Below are 17839 nucleotides of genomic sequence, written 5' to 3'. Positions count from 1 at the left end.
TTGCGGTGTCTTCTCTTGTTGTGGAACACAGGCTCTAGGCGCACGGGCTTCAGTAGTCGTGGCTCATGGGCTCTAGAGTGCAGGCTCAGTAGTTGTGATGCATGGGCTCAGTAGTTGTGGCACGCAGGCTCAGTAGTTGTGGCACACGGGCTTCGTTGCTCCGCGGCATGTGGGATCTTCCTGGACCAGGGCTTGAACCCGTGTCCCCTGCATTGGCAGGTGGATTCTTAACCACTGCGCCACGAGGGAAGTCCCTACCAAGGCTTTTTTGCTAGCTCATCTTCACAGCCTCAGTTTTTCCATCTGTGAAATGGGGAAATAACCCATCTCTTAACTACCTCACAAGACTGTTGTGGAGATCAAATAAGATAGGGAATGTGAAATGATTTGAGAACTTAAAACTCTCTGTTGGTGACAGGTCATGATATTCCTGGGAAGAGGAATAAAGAGAAAGAGATATGAGGTTAGAAGGAGGTGTTAGGTTTGGGAAGACCTACAAAAAAGGGGCTGGCATGGCTGTTGGGCCCTCGGCTCCCATTTCAGCTGTTTGCTGGGGAATTTGTGACTAAATCTATCCACCTCAGCCCCAGCTAAATGTGAGGGCAGGAGGCCCCGGGGACCCACGGACATGCGCGCACACACACTGTGCACTGAGTGAGTGACTTATCCTTTCTTTGACTCTCTCTCTTACCTCTACCCACTTTGGGGTGGAATACCAACATCTCTGATTATGCTTGGGAGTTTCATGGGAAATAAATTGCAAGAGAATGAACTGTGATCAAATATAGCCCAGCCATCATGGAGCCAGAGATGCCTCTAGAACAAAGAAGTTGGAAGTGTCCCTTTGCTGCACCTCATTGCCCCCTGCCTGGAGGATTACTCCGTTCTGAGCAGTGGAGTTGGGCAGCACCAGTGGTGAAGAGAGTTCACAGAGGAAGGGCCTGGGGCTGTTTGCCCTCGGGAGGTCTTGACCTGTTTGCAGAATTAGTTTTCATCTGATGGGCTCCAGGAAGTTCCTGGGAGGCTGATTCGGCTCAGAAATCCAAAGGTCCTAACCAAAAAACTGGCAGAGGCAGGGCCCCTGAGGTTAGGCCGGTGGGTAGGAGGCAGACACCCCTCAGCCTCCTGGACACCAAACCCCACCCCCACCAGGAACCCAGTCCTCCCTGCCAGGCCAGGACCACTAGAATCCCTTCTCTCCATCCCATCTGGGGCAACAAAGCTGGTGCTAGACCACTTTGAGCCTCTGAGCTTCTGGCTTCTGGAAGAAAGATTTTGTCCCTTGTGGCCTTAGGCTGACCTCTCCCAAGCCCTACTGCTCCCCGACTGCCCTGGACCTGGTCTGGAGGGCTGGAGACTTAGGAAAGGAAGTGAGTCAAGGAAGTGGCATTTGGGAGGGCACTTTGCCAAGCCCGCCTGCTGGTCCCCTGACCAGGAAATGGTCTTGGAGCGTGGGGCCAGCCAGGGAGGGAGATCCCAACGGGGCCTGCCAGCTGACTCGCCCAGGAGGCAGGATCAGAGCACCTGAGTTGTGTCCACCCCTCCCTGGTGTGGCTGTCCCAGGGGCAACAGGTGCAGCAGGATCCTGAGAGAGGGGGTGAGACTTGGAAATGCCACTGCGGTGTGATGGGGCCCCTCCCCTGCCCCACCTGGAGCTGTTCCTGTTTCCAGTGCTGGGGCCAGGTGGTGGTGCTGGGCTGGGGGTGGGTGCTAACAGGGGCCTAACCCTGGCTTGGATTTCTCCTTCTAACTGGATACTCAGGTTTCTAGTCCAGTGGCTCCCAGAACGCCAGCTAGTCTGTTACCCTGTGATGGCAACCCTTCCCCTGAGCTCTATGAAAAGAACTGCAGCAAAGAGGTGATTTGAGGGCAGGCTGTATGGCCGAAAGATTTTTAATATTTCAGGTGATCTGGACACATGTGTTCTCTCTCCAAGGTGGGCTGTCATGTTGGAGCCCTAACGGGGACTGGGAATCTGGAGCTACACGGCCTGGGTTCAAGTCCTGGCGTCAGCCCAGGTGAACTGGGGCCGGTCACTTTCCAGCCACGAGTCTCAGCTGGTGTGAACATTAAATAATAATCTTGGAACACAGTGGTGTTCAAATAAGCAAAGCTGTTAATGGCTGGCAAGGCCCCTTCCAGAAGCAGACGCCAGGCCAGGCTGTGAGCCAGGCTTTTGCCCCACCCCCACCCCCAGGCCCTTCGGAAAGCCGCAGCACATGTGAACAGGCCCTTGCCCTTTCTGCACCTCCATTTCTGCTGAGATAAATGAACTTGTCAGTTGATCCCTTCTCCCCGCCCCACAGGCTTAAGGAAGTCATTACTCTTCTCGTGACAGAGGCTATCAACAAGCCTGGGGCCCCAGGGGCTGGGAAGTCCCTGAAGGCGCCAGTGGCCCAGCTGGGGCAGAGAGCTCTGGGGTCCTTACAGCCACCTGCCCCGTGCTGGGGTCTGCAGGGATTTCAGTCTTGGTGCCTATGAAGGGGCCCCTGCTGTGTGGTCCATTCTGGGTGCCAGACCTTATCAGCCCCATCCAGCTGTTTAATCACCTTATTAAGGTAGCTGTTGTTGCCATGGAAACTGTGTGGGTGGCAGTGGGGGAGGGGCTGTGGGCCCTCCGAGTGTGCCGCTGCCTGTTCTTCGGAATGGGAATTGGGGGCCAGTGGCTTGAGAAGGGGTCACCCATCGGGTTCTGTGGGATTGCAGGGAGTATCATGGGGTCCAGGAAGTGACCTCCACCAACTGTGTCATTTACAATTAGCTTTGTTTGGGTCAGAGAGCCCCTCACATGCCTTGGTGTCAAAGAGAGAGCATCCTGAGTTCCTGGGCGTACAGCAGCAGAAGTGGGCTTTGGAGGGTGACTTTCATTTATTTGTTCACTCATTCTTTCTTTCTTTTGTTCAACAAATGCATGGGAGTGCTGTGTCTGTGCTAGGAACTGTTCTAGGCAATGGGGAGTACGCTGGTCAGCAGAGCAAACCCGTCCTCACGGAACACATATTCCAGTGAGAGAGGACAGAAAAACGATAAACATGAGAAATAATTCAATTATATACTATCCTAGAAAGTGATAAGGGCTATGGGGAAAATAGGACAGGCCGGCAGGGATGGGGATGCAGGAGCACGATGGGGCTTACAGTTCCAGTTTTCATTAAGAAGGTCAGGGTGGACCTCCACGAGAAGGTGAGGTCCGAGCACAAGCTTGCATGTGACCAGGGCACGAGGCACAGCACTGTTGGCTTGAGGCAGGCACGGGCCTGACATTTGGGAACCACACTGAGGCCAGGAGGCAGGTGGAATGAGAGAGAGGAGCGGGGAAGCTGAGGTCAGAGAGACAGGGGAGCAGATAATGAGGGTCTCGAGGCCCCCTTGGAGACTTTGGCTTTTACTATGAGTGAAATGAGGAGCCCTTGGCAGGTTTTAACCGGAGAAGTGACATGGTGCATCACTGAGACGTCTGGCTTAGGTTTCATGAAGACTTGTCTCCCGCTGCTGTGCTGGAGGAGACCGCTAGGCAAGCTGCGGGCGTGGAAGCAGGGAGGCCAGAGAAGGCGCGACGCCACAGTCCATGTGAGAGTGTGGGGTGGAGAGAAGCCGTCGTATCCCGGATGTATCGGGGAGATCCAAATGAAGATGCCTTTTTATAGATTAAAAAGAGTTGAATGTAGCCCTTTCATATCATTCAGCCTAATAATTTGAAGGTAGAGTGGACAGGATTTGCTAAAAGGTTGGGTGTGGGCTGTGAGAGAAGGAGAAAGAATCAAGGACAACTCAGAGAGGGCTTCCCTAGTGGCGCAGTGGTTGAGAGTCCGCCTGCCGATGCAGGGGACGCGGGTTCGTGCCCTGGTCTGGGAAGATCCCTACATGCCGCGGAGCGGCTGGGCCCGTGAGCCATGGCCGCTGAGCCTGCGCGTCCGGAGCCTGTGCTCCGCAATGGGAGAGGCCGCAACAGTGAGAGGCCCACGTACCGCAAAAAAAAAAAAGGATGACTCAGAGGATTCTGGGAGAAGGAAAGCATTGCCCTGCATCAAGGTGGGCAGGTTGGAGAAGGGGGGACGGGCAGGATTTCCGTTCTGAACACGTTGTGCGTGATGTGTCCTGTCGTTGTCCTAGCGAGCAGTCTGAGGTCAATAGTCTAAGGACACAGGCAAGGACAGGTACCCACTGTCTCCTGGAGAGGGCTCTGCCCAGCTGGGACATGCATATCTGAAGGAAAGGAGCCCAGGCCGGATCTCCCTGTGGGTCAAAGCCGTCACCTGGTCCTCCCAAGACCTCTTGACTCTTGCCACAGTGGAACTTGTTTATGAAACCAAAACAAGGTCCCGGCAGCCTTTGCTCAGTCACCTGCTTCCTCCAGTGTTGTCCTATTGGAGTCAAGGTGCTTTGCTGTTCATTCTCCCCCCTTGCGGGGAGCTGGCTGGGATGCTGTCATTACTCCCATTAGTGTGGAGACTGAGGTTCAGGGAGATGAAGTCTCCAAAGAGGCAGCCCACGCTGGGTCCTCTGCATCAGGGTTTGGTTCTCCTCGGGACCACTCCCTGCCTGCCTCAGACAGCCCTGACCCTGACCCAGTGAAAGTGGTGATTCCTGGTTGTGCCTTTGAACTCAGGCTCCCGTCTACCTATACACTCTCTCCCTTGTCTGTCAACGCACAGACCTTGACTCACAAGGTCAATCTGGGCTGTTCCTCATACCTGGCCCTGTGCTGGGAGCTGGAAGTTGCGGGGCAGGAGAGGAGAGGAATAAGAGTAGGGCCCAGTGTCTATCCTGAAGGGTTCACGTTGCTGTAGAGAGAGGATGTATTCACAGGTGCAGGTCCAAGCAGCACAGGGTGGGAGAGACCCCAGCTCGGTGCCACGAGGCCTGAGTGTCCGTCCCAGCTGCCAGGTGTCCTTGGACCTGTTGCCAGAGCAGGGGGAGCCTGCCTTTTCTTTTGCCTAACATTGTTCGTCGTCTTCTCTTTTGGAATAATGACCACGTAAGTGCTATAATAAAATGCTACTGAAACATAAGGGGTGTTGCTCACTCTCAGCTGATAGTCCCTTATCAGGCTGTTGAGAACATACAAAATAGAGCAAGGAAAAGCCCGCTGGCGGCTGGGGTGCCCCAGAGATGCTTTCTGTAGGAGGTGAAGCTCAGCTTGGGCCCAGAGAGGTTGGCAGTTCACTCCAGACCCGAAGACCAGATGGTCAGAGTTGGGGGTGGCCTTGGGCCAGCTATCTGGATGGCAGCTAAGTGGATGGGATTAACGGGCTTGCCAAGCGTTAAAGCAGGGTGCAGCTGCCCCTTTACAGTGGAATGGATAAGTGCATGGGTCCATTCATACAACGGACCAGGAGCAGAAATGGGGAGGGAGAATCCACACTCACACTCAGCGCCAGGGATGACACCCCCAAACGCAGTGCGGAGAGAAGAAGCCACACATGAAAGCCCCAGGAAATGTGTGATTTCCTTTATAGGAAGGTCCCACGCGGGCAAAATCACATGTTGTTGGAACTCAGAGCAGTGTTCTGCTGGGATGAGGAGGGTTTGGAGGGGGTACAACAGGGGCTTCTGGGGGTTGGCAACGTCCTGTTCCTTGATTCTAGTTCTAGTTACACAGGCGTGTTCAGTGTGTGAAAATTCACTGAGGTGTATACTTAAGCTGTGTGTACTTTTCTGTAAGTATACTATACTTGGCTAAGAAATGTGGGGTTTTTTTTTGCGGTACACGGGCCTCTCACTGTTGTGGCCTCTCCCGTTGCGGAGCACAGGCTCCGGACGCGCAGGCTCAGCGGCCATGGCTCACGGGCCCAGCCGCTCCGCGGCATGTGGGATCTTCCCGGACCGGGGCACGAACCCGTGTCCCCTGCGTCGGCAGGTGGACTCGCAACCACTGCGCCACCAGGGAAGCCCAGAAATGTTTTAAAGAGGAAAACAGTATGGGCCAGGGCACCTGTCTCCTCTCTCCTGGTGCAGCGTGATCAGGCCTACAGAGTAACCCCTCTCTGTGACCCTGTGCCCAGCCCAGGGCCATGTGCCCAGTGCCTCTCTGTGACCCTGTGCCCAGCCCAGGGCCATGCGCCCAGTGCTCAGCAAGAGTCTTCTGGTCCTAGGCTCGCATCGCTTGAGCGACTACTGGGTACACGGCTCTAGAATTCAAGATGTACACAGTACAACCTCTGCCCTCCGGGGTTTGAGTGAAACGCCCCAAAGAAGCATGTGCCTGGACCTCATGCTCCCCAGGGGCAGGGACGGGTCTGTTCCGAGTGTGCCTCCCCCCCGCTGCCTGGCTCATAACAGGCCTTTATCAGAGCGTCATCAAGTGGAAGACGTACTCCAGAAGGCGGCTCCGTCCTTAGGTGCTGACTTCAGAGCAGGAAGCGTGCTCAAGATGGGAGAGGTGGGTCCTAAGCCGGGCCCACCACCCTTCCCTGTAGGGATCTTGACAAGTGGAAGAAATAGGGACCAGGCTGAGCGAAGGTGTAGGAGTGAGACTCTCAGAGCAGATTTAGAGTGAAGTGAGTTTGGCAGTGGGGGACGGGAGCAGTGGGAAGGCAAGGAGGGGTGCTTGCACTTGGCTCCAGGGGCAGCAGGAGCCCCTGCAGGTCTGGGGCCATGAGGCAAGGGGCACAACGCTGCCTTTCAGGAATCTCGCAGCCATGGGCAGGTGCTTTGGAGGCAGAGGGCTGACTCAGATGGGATTAAAGAGTGAGGGTAGGCTGAGGAAAGGGAAGCAGGGTGTGCAGACCACTCCATGAAATATTTTCTTAAGGTGGGATCACTCAGGCACATAGATAGTTTGATAGTTCACATAGATAGATAGGTAGGTAGGTAGGTAGATAGTTCAAGGCCAGTTGTGGGACTTGAACGCCATGCTTAGACTTTGTCTTCTAGTCAGTAGGAAGCCACTGAAGGTTTAGAGGCAGGGTGTAAGATTATCCTTTTGTTTATTCATTTATTCAACAAATGTTTAATTTAAGTTATTTAAGCAAATTTTTGCTGAGCACCTACTATGTGCCGGGCACTGCTCTAGGTACTTAGGATACATCAATAATGAAATAAGATTCTTTCCTTCAAGAAACACACATGCCAGCAGAAAAAGATGAGAGAAAACATAATAAATTTCTAAATTATGTAGCATGTTAGAAGGTGGTAGGTATAGGGAAAAGAAAAAGCAGAGAAAGGTTAAGGGAGTGGACTGGGAATGCTGGGGGTAGGGTGCAAGTGAACTACGAAACAGGGTGGTCAGCCTAGGCCTCAATCAGAAAGAAAGACTTATGGATGTCTAAGGGAGGAACGTTCCAGACAGAGCAGCCAGTGTAAAGACCCTGAGGCAGGAACACGCCTGTTATGTTCAGGAATAGCAATGAGGCCACTGGCTGGAGTGATGTAGGAGAGGCGGGGAGAGAGGTCACAGGTTGGCGGGAAGGGACGCTGTGAGGGGCCTTGTAGGCTCTTGTACGATGTGTAAAGTGGAGATGTCCACTTGTACGATGTGTAAAGTGGAGATGTCGGCAGTCGGATTTAGAGTTGGGGATGTGGAGAGTGATGGGGTAGAGAGATAAACTTGGGAGTCATTGGCATGTAGGTGAGACTGGAAGAGATTGCCCTGGGGGTGAGTGAAAATGGAAAAGGAAATGGAGAAGAGGAAAGGACTGAGCTCCGGGGCACTCTGATGCCAAGCAGGGGAACCAGTAAGGAGACTTAGAAGGAAAGACCAGGGAGGAAGGGGAAGACCAGGAGAGTGTGGGCAGCGATCTGGGCCCATAGGGCATGGAAGGGAAGAGACCAGAACCCCGTGGAAATTGCTCGGGAAGAGGTGGGGGCCTGGGCTAGGCTGATGGCTGAGGGGCCAGGTGGGAGGGGCCTCGTGGGAGATGTTATCATCTCAGTGTTACTCTGGAAGAAACTAAGGCCCAGAGAGGTGAGGGTCAAGCGTCTTGCCTAAGGTCACACAGGTATTGAAAGGCGTAGAGCCAGTCGTAGTGAACAATATTTATATAGTCAAAAAAGTGTGAACTGTGAATATTTATTTAACAAAAGCCTGTTATGTTTCTACATGGAAAGTTGAGGAAGTTCAAGCGGAGAGAATGTAAGAGAGGTACAGCTTTAACTTCCAGAACAAAAGAAAAGAGTGATTATCAAATAGTGGTAGGTCATGTAACGATATTAAAAGCAAAAAACATAGAAGTAGCTACCAGAACAAGTTAGCATATTTGAACATACTTACCCCTGGAAAGTGGAACTAGGGGTGGGGAGTGATGAGGCAGGGTACCATTTTCTTTTCATGTACCTTTAGAATGATGTGCATGTTATAACTTTGACAAAAATTAAAATGACAATTATTTAAACTGGCAGTTAGAAGGTAGAGGGTTCTATCTTCTGGTGTTGAGTTGTCTCTAGGTGGATGGGATTGTGGGTGAGGTTTGGGTTTTTTTTTTGGCTGCCTTGGGTCTTCGTAGCTGCGCGCAGGCTTTCCCTAGTTGCAGCGAGCAGGGGCTACTCTTTGTTGCGGTGCATGGGCTTCTCATTGCGGTGGCTTCTCTAGTTGCGGAGCACGGGCTCTAGGCACACGGGCTTCAGTAGTTGCGGCACGTGGGCTCAGTAGTCGCAGCACGCGGGCTCTAGAACGCTGTCTCAGTAGTTGTGGCACATGGGCTTTGTTGCTCTGCAGCATATGGGATCTTCCTGGACCAGGGATCGAACCTGTGTCCCCTGCATTGGCAGGTGGATTCTTAACCACTGCGCCACCAGGAAAGTCCCTTTTTTTTTTTTAGTTGTTTATATTTTATGAGTTTCTGTAAAGACAGTCTAATACTTTGCAAGAAGGGAAAAAAAGATTAGTCAAAGTGGCCTTGAGGGAAAGTCTTGGTAAAATATGTGTTTGAATGTGTTCCCCCATCTCTTTCCGGAAAAGTTCTTAGGTGCAAAGACAAAAGCGGTCTTGTCTGGACTCAGTGGTTCCCCAAGACACGAGACTGTCAGTGCTAGAACCAGGGCAGTTCTATGCAAACTGGGGCGGTTGGTCACCCCAGCTTTGTTTACAAAGCTCTCTCCACATCCCCTTGCTCCTTTGAGTTCACACCCACTGAGGAGGTAGGTGGGGCAGGGATGCTGCCCCCAGTTTAAAGGAGAGGGAACTAAAGCTCAGAGAGGCTCCCTATCCCTTCCCTGGGAGAGCCTTAGAGAGAAAGTGGGCTCTTCAGCCATGTGCATATATTGCTTTGATAAAATTAAAAATGAATTTAAAATAAAAGAGCGGAAATCTAGAACGACAGAGAGCAGACCAGTGTTTGCCTGGGAGGGATGGGCCGCAGAGGGGCACGAAGGAACTCGTGGAACGGCGGATTATTCTCCGTCTTTATGGCGGGAGCGGTTTTGCAGGTGTGTACGACTGTCACTCACTGGACTGTGCACTTCAAATGGGTGCAGTTTATTGTGCTTTAATTAAACATCAGTTAGAGAGACAGAGAGAAAATATGAGGAAATGGAGCGCCCTTAGCCTCCTGGAAGAGCTCACACTCGGGACAATGCCTGCTGGTTTGCACACTTCGACTTTCATATTCACACACCTTCTGACGCCCAGAGTGCATGGGGCAGCTCTCTGGCCCAGCCCCCTCCCTGGAGCGTGAGCCCAGGGCTGCACAGGCTGCCCCTGAATTCTTCTCTTTGTCCCCAGGACTCCAATCTGTCCGTGCACACGGACAGCCCGGACTTCACTCCCTGCTTCCAGAACTCCGTGCTGGCCTGGGTCCCCTGCATCTACCTGTGGGCTGCCCTGCCCTGCTACCTGTTCTACCTGCGGCACCGCCACCAAGGCTACATCGTTCTCTCTCGCCTCTCTAGGCTCAAGACGGTCAGCGGCTCAGGGCTGTCCTGCGGGTGGGACCAGGACCTAGGAGAGTCTCCTTTTAATGGGTCCCTTTCCCCACCCTCAGGGACTGGTCTGGGTTCCCCAGCCTCACCCTCCCTGTGCTCAGGGCCATGGCAGCCTGCCAGTTGGGCTCAGATAATCTCTGCTTGGGGAAGTTCAGTCAAGTTCCCCAGCAATGCTCTCCCCACCCTGGAGAAGCTTCTGGCCAGCGCCCAGCCCAGCCCTTGGGGGCAAACCTGGGCAGGTCTGTTGGTTTCAGGAGCAAAGGCTCCTCCCCAGTGGGGACCATCCCTTTCTTTGGGGATGGAGGCCCCAACATGTGCCCTGTTCATAGGCCTTGGGCGTCCTGCTGTGGTGTGTCTCCTGGATTGACCTCTTCTACTCCTTCCATGGCCTGGTCCACGGTTGGGCCCCTGCCCCCATCTTCTTTGTCACCCCCTTGGTGGTGGGGGTCACCATGGTCAGTGTGGGACCAGGGAATCTGGGTTGGGGAGGATCTCCAGTGGGTTGTGGGATTGTGATGGGGGAACCATGGGCTCTGAGGAGAAGGCTGGACACCTTAGGAGTGGGTAACCCCAGAAACGTATGGCCATGTGGCATGGGGAGGAATGGAGGCAGGTCCGGATGTGTGTGCTCCGGCCCAGCCTCACCTGCCCTCCCTGCACAGCTGCTGGCCACCCTGCTGATCCAGTATGAGCGGCTGCAGGGGGTTCGGTCTTCGGGGGTCCTCGTCATCTTCTGGTTCCTGTGTGTGGTCTGTGGCATCATCCCCTTCCGTTCCAAGATCCTTTCAGCTTTGGCACAGGTAAGCGGAAGAGAGGAACCTGCCAGGTCCCCTGCTGTCTAGGGATTGTCCCCAGAGCTCAAGGTCACTGCTGGGTCCCAGGCTCCTCTCTTCTGCCCCTCCCCAGCTCCCTCCTCTGCTGTTCAGTCCTTTTTGTGTCATTCCCTACTTCTTGTACCTCTGCTGAGAAGCAGACTGGTGAGCCGGGTGAGGACCGTTGTAACCCAGGGGAATGCAGCGAGATGCAGCCATTGTTGGCTGTTCGTGGGAACGTAGCAGCCACCACCAAGTACGATGTCCGTTCAGTGAGAGCAGGTGCGCAGACACGAACGGTTCTGGCTTTCCTGGAATCCCGTCGTCTTGTTCTCCCTTTTTTCCCACCTCCCTCAGTTCCTGGCCTTCCTCTGGATCTTCAGTGGTGCGCGGGCGTGGTAGGAACACTGGGGATCAATCTAGTGTCTCCGTTTCTCCATCTCAAGAGGAGGCAGTCAAGTATATTCATAGGCGCACAGGCTGGGAACAACCCACTTACTCCTTGTGATCTTGGGCAAATTCCTGAGTCATCTAGAGTCTCATTTCCTCAATTGCAGACTGAGAATCATGAGATTTCCTACCTGTTAGGGAGGGTTAGACAAGGTGATGTAGATGAGCAGGGCAAGTCTCCACAGGACAGTGGACCCCCTATGACCTTTCCCGTCTCTCAGAAGCCTCTGGGCAGGGGGACCCAGGTACCCACTTTTGCTGACTTCTACCCCAGAGGGGTCTGGTGCCCCAAAGGACTCCTTGGGGCAAGGGCTGCAGGCCCAGGGCTTCCCAAGCTCTGATGCTCCTCTCCTTTCTCCCCCAGGGCAAGATCTCAGACCCCTTCCGCTTCACCACCTTCTATATCTACTTTGCCCTGGTGCTCTCTGCCCTCGTCCTCTCGTGCTCCAGGGAGAAGCCACCGTTTTTCTCCCCCAAGAATATCGACCCCGTGAGTCTTAATGGAGGTGGGTGGTGGTGGGGGTGCCACAGCCCACCCCTCAGCCCAGCCCTCACCAGCATCCCCCATCCCTTCCAGTTCATTCCATCTTCATGTCACCTCCACAGTGTGCACACTGGGACTTGGAGCAGGAAGGAACGGGCCACCCTCCTCCCTCTGCTCTGCCTAGAGAGGGTGGTGTGCCCTCCTGATGTCCCCTGCCCCACTCTTGCACCTTCTAGAACCCCTGCCCGGAGGCCGGAGCTGGCTTCCTCTCCCGCCTGTCTTTCTGGTGGTTTACAAAGTGAGTTGGCCCTTCCCCAAGCCTGGGGGCCCAGGGGAGGGGGGTGGGGATGGAGAGTTGGGGGATGAGAAAGAGGAAGGGGAGCAGGCCAGGAGTCCAGGGGCCTGAGGAGCTGTGAACCCCAGTGGGCGTGGGGCAGGCAAAGGTGGGCTGGGGGCTGAGTACAGAGGCCGGTCCTGGTCCAGTTCTGATCCCAGGGCACAGGCCAGACCTGTGTCTCCAGGCCGTGGGGACAGGCCTAGGGTCCTAGAAGGAGACCGTTAGTTCCCAGCTCTTTGGTCAGGGAGAAACTTGCAGCTGTCATTCTTGGGCGCCCCTCAGAGCAGCTAGAGCAGGAGAATTGTGTCTGTGACCTGGGTGACAGCCCGTCAACCATATTGTACTGGGGAGGCTCCTCGGGCTGGGGCTCCATCCAGCAGGCCTTGTCATCCCCCAGGGCCGCGGCCAGCATGGATTTTGTCATCAGTGCCCAGGAGTCGGTGGGGCATCTGGGAAGGAGTGAGAAAGGGCTGGGAGTAGGAACTTGGGGTGGGAGGCAGTGACCCCCATCCTGCTCACTGTGCGAATAAAGGAACACTTTCCTTGGCCACAGCTCCCTAGGGACACCCTCCTCTCTGGAGACCCTTGTCCCCAGGCTGCTAAGCTCTGACCCAGGCTGGTGCTGCCTGTCCACTCCAGGTTGGCCATCCTCGGCTACCGGCGGCCCTTGGAGGAGTGGGACCTCTGGTGCCTGAACAAGGAGGACCGCTCCCACGTGGTGGTGCAGAGGCTGCTGGAGGAGAGGAAGAAGCAGCAAGAGCAGGCGGCGCGGTGAGGCGCCCCTCCTCCCCCGTCCCCGCGCCCCCTACCCCCACCCCTTCATACAGCCCAGGTCTCCTGCAGGCGGGGCTGGTAGACCCAGGAGATCAGATGGCTGGGCGTGGGGAGAAGAGCAGGTGCAGGTGGTCCTGGGGTGGGCAGCTCAGGCCGGGGTCAGCTCTCCCAGCGCTACTGATGCTGGAGGATGGCTGACACTTTCGTAGCACTTACGCCGTCCCAGGCATTGTCCTCATCGTGCAGACTAACGCGGTTAATCTCCGACAGCTACTGTGCAGGTTCTGTTGCCTTTGTGTTCCAGATGAGGTCACTGAGGCACAGAGGATTGATGATGCACCCAAGGTCCCCTAGTTGGTGGTGGCAAAGCCAGAATCCACACCCGGCCGTCTGGCCCCACAGCGCTCACCACGGCCCTGCCCTGCCAGGGACTTCCCTCAGGAGGGGAAGGGCTGGGGGAGGAAAGTTGAGGCCAGCGCCCCCTCTCAATCCTGCTTCCTGCGTGGAGGCAGTGGCTGGAAGAGACGACCCTGTGGCTAAGGGCCTGCCCACTGGCAGCCTGTCTCTGGCCGACTACCCAGCCAAGGAAGCTGAGGCTCTGAGCCCTTCTTCTTCACCCACGTCCTCCCCCGCCCCGCCCCCCAGGACCGAAACCCCTTCCACCCGCAACCTGGGACCCAGAAATCCCATGCTGGTTCCGCCTGAGCCTCTGATGGCCGACTGGCTGTGAAGGAACCGGGGACATGGACTTGCTCAGCGGTGTCTTGGGCTCATGGCTTGGAGCCTCTGGAAGACCTAATGGCCCCCAGGCTGCCTGCTGCACCCCCTCTCTGTCCCTCCATGCCACCTCCACTCCCTCCCTGCTCAGCTTGCCAGTGACTAGGCCACTAGCCAGCCCTGCCCATGTCTCCCTTCTTGTCAGCATCCTCCTGGAGCCAGCCCTGGGCGGGGCATGGAGAGGGCCACAGGTTGGGAATTGCTGGGTGTATAGTCCTTGAGGAGCAGTTAGGGCACCCCTTCATATATCCTCTAGCACCTGAAGACACTTGGGGATTCTCAGCTGGAAAGTCTCATTGTCCTTCCCCCTCCCAGTTCTGAGAGCCAGCGAAGAGCTCCCCCTCCTACCTGGTCCTCGCCAGCCCCGGTGGCCCTTGGCTTCACGGAGCCCATGTGCCCATTCCTACCCACTGCTCCTTCCTCCCCGGACCAGACACCAGGCTGCGGAGGCTTCTGGGAAGAGACTGTCCAGCGAGGGAGAGGTGCTGCTGGGGGGCCGGCCCCAGGCCCGGGAGCCCCCCTTCCTGCGGGCCCTGATGGCCACCTTTGGCTCCAGCTTCCTCCTCAGCATGTGCTTCAAGCTGGTCCAGGATCTGCTGTCCTTCATCAACCCACAGCTGCTGAGGTCTCTCTCCACGCTCCCTCCCACGCAGCCCTTCCCGGGGCAAGGGGCTGGCTGGCTGGCCGGCCTCGGGGACAATGGGTAGAGAGAAGAGCCCCAGACCAGGAACCGAAGGGGCTCTCCCCACTTTCTGTGCGACCTTTGGCGAGTGGCAGAGCCTCTGCACCTCATTGCCCCATTTACATCCAACTTATCTGGACTAAGTACAACTGCCAGGTACCTGATGTATACATTAACATACATTCTCTCTTTAAATCCTCCTGACAATCCTACAGAGAGGTGCCCTTTTCCCGTTTTACAAACGAGGAAGCAGAAAAACGAAAAACAATCCAGAAAATGAGGAAATAGGAACTCAGAGGGGTGAAGTGACTTGGCCAAGGGTACACAGCTGGGTAAGATGGATTTGAGTCCAGGGCTCTGAACTCCATCTGCGGTGCTCTTTCCAGATGATAGGCTCCGCCATCTATCACGTGAGTGGCTTGGGCTAGAAAGAGCTCTCAAATGAGGGGATGGGAAGGAGCTAGCAGCTGAGCCCTCAATCCTTTGGCCCTCCAGTCATACATTTGTGCATTCATTCATTCAGTGAACATATTTTGAGCCCCCAGGTCCCAGAATGGTGCCAGACACTAGGTATACAAAGATAACTAAGATATGGTCTTGAAGTCTTGTGGGAGAAACCAATGTGTAAGTCTATTAGAGCACAGTGTGGGCGGAGGTGTACTTAGGTGTCTGAAAAAACCCCAGAGGAGCAAGGAAGCCAGCCTGGGAAGGGGCAGGGTACACTTGCCAGCCAGAGAGCTTATCAAGTTTGGAAAGACAGGCAATTTGCTGACTAGGTGAGGAAGGAGGGGAAGATGCAAAGTCACAAAGGCCTGAAACAGCATAACTCAGGAACTCCAGGTACTTCTGAATGCTGTGGCGGGGGCGGGGGGGGTGACCAAAGTGAGGTGCAGGACGACAAAGGGAGGGAGGGAGAGCTAAAGAAATCCTTGAAAGATTTGAAGCCAGGGAGGGGTGTCTGGTTTTCATTCTGGAAGGATCCCCTGCCAGGAGTGTGGGGGAGGCAGGGCAGGGTGGCCACATGGAAGTGGGCCAACCAGGTCCAAGGAAAGTCCAGGTCAGGAATGAGAAAGGATTCAGGAGCTACTCTCTGGAAATGAGTGTTGGTGCCAGGGAGAGGGAGGGGAAAGGGTGACCTGGGTTCTGGCCTGGGTAGCTGGAGGATGATGGACCTTTTGCTGAGATGGTGAACTCAGCAGGAAGAGAGACCTGGGCCCTGGGCAAGGAGGTGAGGGGCATCTTGGCCATTTTGGACCTGAGTTGCTGGAGATTCCCAGCTAGCTGGAGATCACATTTGCAGAGGCATCGGGTGGAAGCCCAGGGTCCCATATCTGGCTAACCTCTCCCAGAGAGCCCGTGCAGAGGCCCCAGACAGAGCCCTAGGGCATTCTGACAGGTATGGGTGAGCAGAAGACTAGTGTGGGGGGACGAAGTGGGGAAAAGAACCCAGATTGTGGAGCAGGGCACAGAGAACCCTTATGGGGGAAGGCGTGGTGTCCAGTGAAGCAAGTTGACCAGTAAAATAGAGCCTGAGGAAGGCAACGTGGAGTTTGTGGGTGACTTTGCCAGGAGCAGAGGCTGCGACACAAGGGAAGGGCCTGAGAATAGGGTTTCTGCAGTGGAGACGGGGCCAGTGGAGGTCTAGAAACTTCCTATAAAGGTTCTTAGTTTTCTAGGGTAACAGAGTACCACAAACTGGGTGGCTGAAAATGGAAATGTATTCTTTCACAGTTCTGGAAGCCAGAGGTCTGAAATCAAAGTGTCAGTGGGTAGGTTCCTTCTAAAGGCTGTGAGTGAGAATCTGTTCCATGCCTCCCAGGTGCTGGTGGGGCTGGCAGTCCTTGGCATTCCTAGGCTTAGAGACTCATCGCTCCGATCTCTGCCTCCATCTTTGCATGGCATCCTCCTGTGTGTGTGTGTCTGTCTGTCTGTCTGCCTCTGTGTCTCTGTGTGCAAACCTCCCTCTCTTTTCTCTTATAAAGACACCAGTCACTGGAGTATGGGCCACCCTACTCCAATAGGACCTTATCTTAACTTGATTACGTCTGCAAAGACCCTGTTTCCAAATAAGGTCACATGCACAGGTACCAGGGGTTATGACTTGAAATGTCTTTTGGGGAGTTACACCCAACCCACAGCAGAAGAAGCCTGGCCATGACTATGGAGGTTGCTCCATGGGGCCAAGGGGAGGTTTGTCCTAACATGGAAGAGACTTGGTCATGTCAGTCGGCCAAGGCACAGAGCTGCCAGTGGAGAGGAGGATACTGAAGACCAGGAGAAAAAGGGGGCCAACGACGAAACACGTTCCTGAGGAGGCAGGTGGGATCCAGGGCTTGGGGGGCAGGACCCGGCGTGGAAAGTTGAAAGGACGCCTCCTGTCCTGAGGCAGGACGAAAGGAAGAGGGCAAGTGTTTGTAGGGAAGATTTAAGTGGGCAGCTGCTGAGAGAGGTGGGGGGTGAGGACAGGTGCGAGGATAAGAGGTGAAAAGGACTGTGGGAGAGGAAGTAGATTAGGGCCCTGGAGAAGGTCACTGGGCGGCGTGGGAGGTCGCTGATATTGAGATGGGTGGATGTGAGGGGCAAGAGTCTGTGTGGTCACGCAGTGGACTTCAGAGCCCTCGGCAGCCCAGAAGAAGGTGCAGGAAAGTGTAATCAATGGACATGTTGCACTGCTTCCTGCCACATGGTCCAAGGAGGCAAGAAAGGCAGGCCGATGAGGCAGGTGGCCAGAGGGTGATAAAGGGGTGGGTGGCGGGGGGCCATGGTAGGCAGGAAAGGAGGTGGGGGCAGAAAGGAGTAAGGGTGGAGGGCTTGAGGCAGCTCTGCGCCAAGTGCCCCTGGTCTGGGTGGGGGTGTGGAGGGCCAGCAGCCTCCCCCTGAGAGGTTTCAGAGGCAGGGGCAGAGTGGAGGCTGAGGGGAAAGGGGAGGGCAGCAGTAGAGGGAGTAGACTGGGGGAGCCCTGCCCACCCTCATGCCTCTCTACTCACCTTCCAGCGTCCTGATCAGATTTATTTCAAACCCCACGGCCCCCACCTGGTGGGGCTTTCTGGTGGCCGGGCTGATGTTCGTGTGCTCCGTGACGCAGACTCTGATCTTACACCAGTATTACCACTGCATCTTTGTGATGGGGTTGAGGTTTCGCACGGGCATCATAGGGGTCATCTATAGGAAGGTCAGCTGGAGCATGGCGTGGGGGGCTGGGGAGGTCAGTCCTGGGGAGCTTTGGAGAGACTCGCGGGCCCAGTCCCTCACCCTGCTGTCCACCTGCAGGCTCTGGTCATCACCAATTCAGTCAAACGTGAGTCCACTGCGGGAGAAATTGTTAACCTCATGTCAGTGGACGCCCAGCGCTTCATGGATGTTGTCCCCTTCATCAACCTGCTGTGGTCAGCACCCCTGCAGATGATCCTGGCAGTGTACTTCCTCTGGCAGGTGACTCTTCTTTTTTTTAAATTAATTAATTAATTTATTTATTTGGCTGCATTGGGTCTTCGTTGCTGCGCGCGGGCTTTCTCTAGTTGTGGCAAGCGGGAGCTACTCTTCCTTGTGGTGCGCGGGCTTCTCATTGCGGTGGCTTCTCTTGTTGCGGAGCACGGGCTTCAGTAGTTGTGGCTCACGGACTCAGTAGTTGTGGCTTTCAGGCTCTAGGGTGCAGGCTTAGT

At 55.3% G+C, this 17839-nt stretch overlaps 1 protein-coding gene across 6 annotated transcripts in view; it reads left to right on the top strand.

Annotated features, from left to right (window-relative positions):
* ABCC3 (ATP binding cassette subfamily C member 3) overlaps window positions 1-17839 on the top strand; it is a 43173-nt gene that overhangs the window by 2870 nt on the left and 22464 nt on the right. For 3 of the 6 annotated variants that reach the window (XM_027094568.1, XM_027094569.1, XM_027094567.1), the window contains 9 exons: window positions 9662-9838; window positions 10191-10316; window positions 10524-10661; window positions 11488-11613; window positions 11844-11905; window positions 12584-12715; window positions 13929-14120; window positions 17172-17349; window positions 17448-17609. In XM_027094568.1, coding sequence (XP_026950369.1) covers window positions 9662-9838; window positions 10191-10316; window positions 10524-10661; window positions 11488-11613; window positions 11844-11905; window positions 12584-12715; window positions 13929-14120; window positions 17172-17349; window positions 17448-17609 — 1293 coding nt within the window. Of the gene's footprint in view, window positions 1-9661; window positions 9839-10190; window positions 10317-10523; window positions 10662-11487; window positions 11614-11843; window positions 11906-12583; window positions 12716-13928; window positions 14121-17171; window positions 17350-17447; window positions 17610-17839 lie in introns of those variants that run through there. The other 3 variants (XM_027094570.1, XM_027094571.1, XM_027094572.1) reach the window with 3 other exon arrangements.

This window comes from Aethalodelphis obliquidens, unplaced genomic scaffold (genome assembly GCF_003676395.1).
Source record: "Aethalodelphis obliquidens isolate GAN/ISIS:26980383/991018 unplaced genomic scaffold, ASM367639v1 scaffold89, whole genome shotgun sequence".
Classification (NCBI taxonomy): Eukaryota; Metazoa; Chordata; class Mammalia; order Artiodactyla; family Delphinidae; genus Aethalodelphis; species Aethalodelphis obliquidens.
The sequence above is the reverse complement of the archived record's forward strand: the minus strand, read 5'-3'. Positions and strand labels throughout refer to the sequence as shown.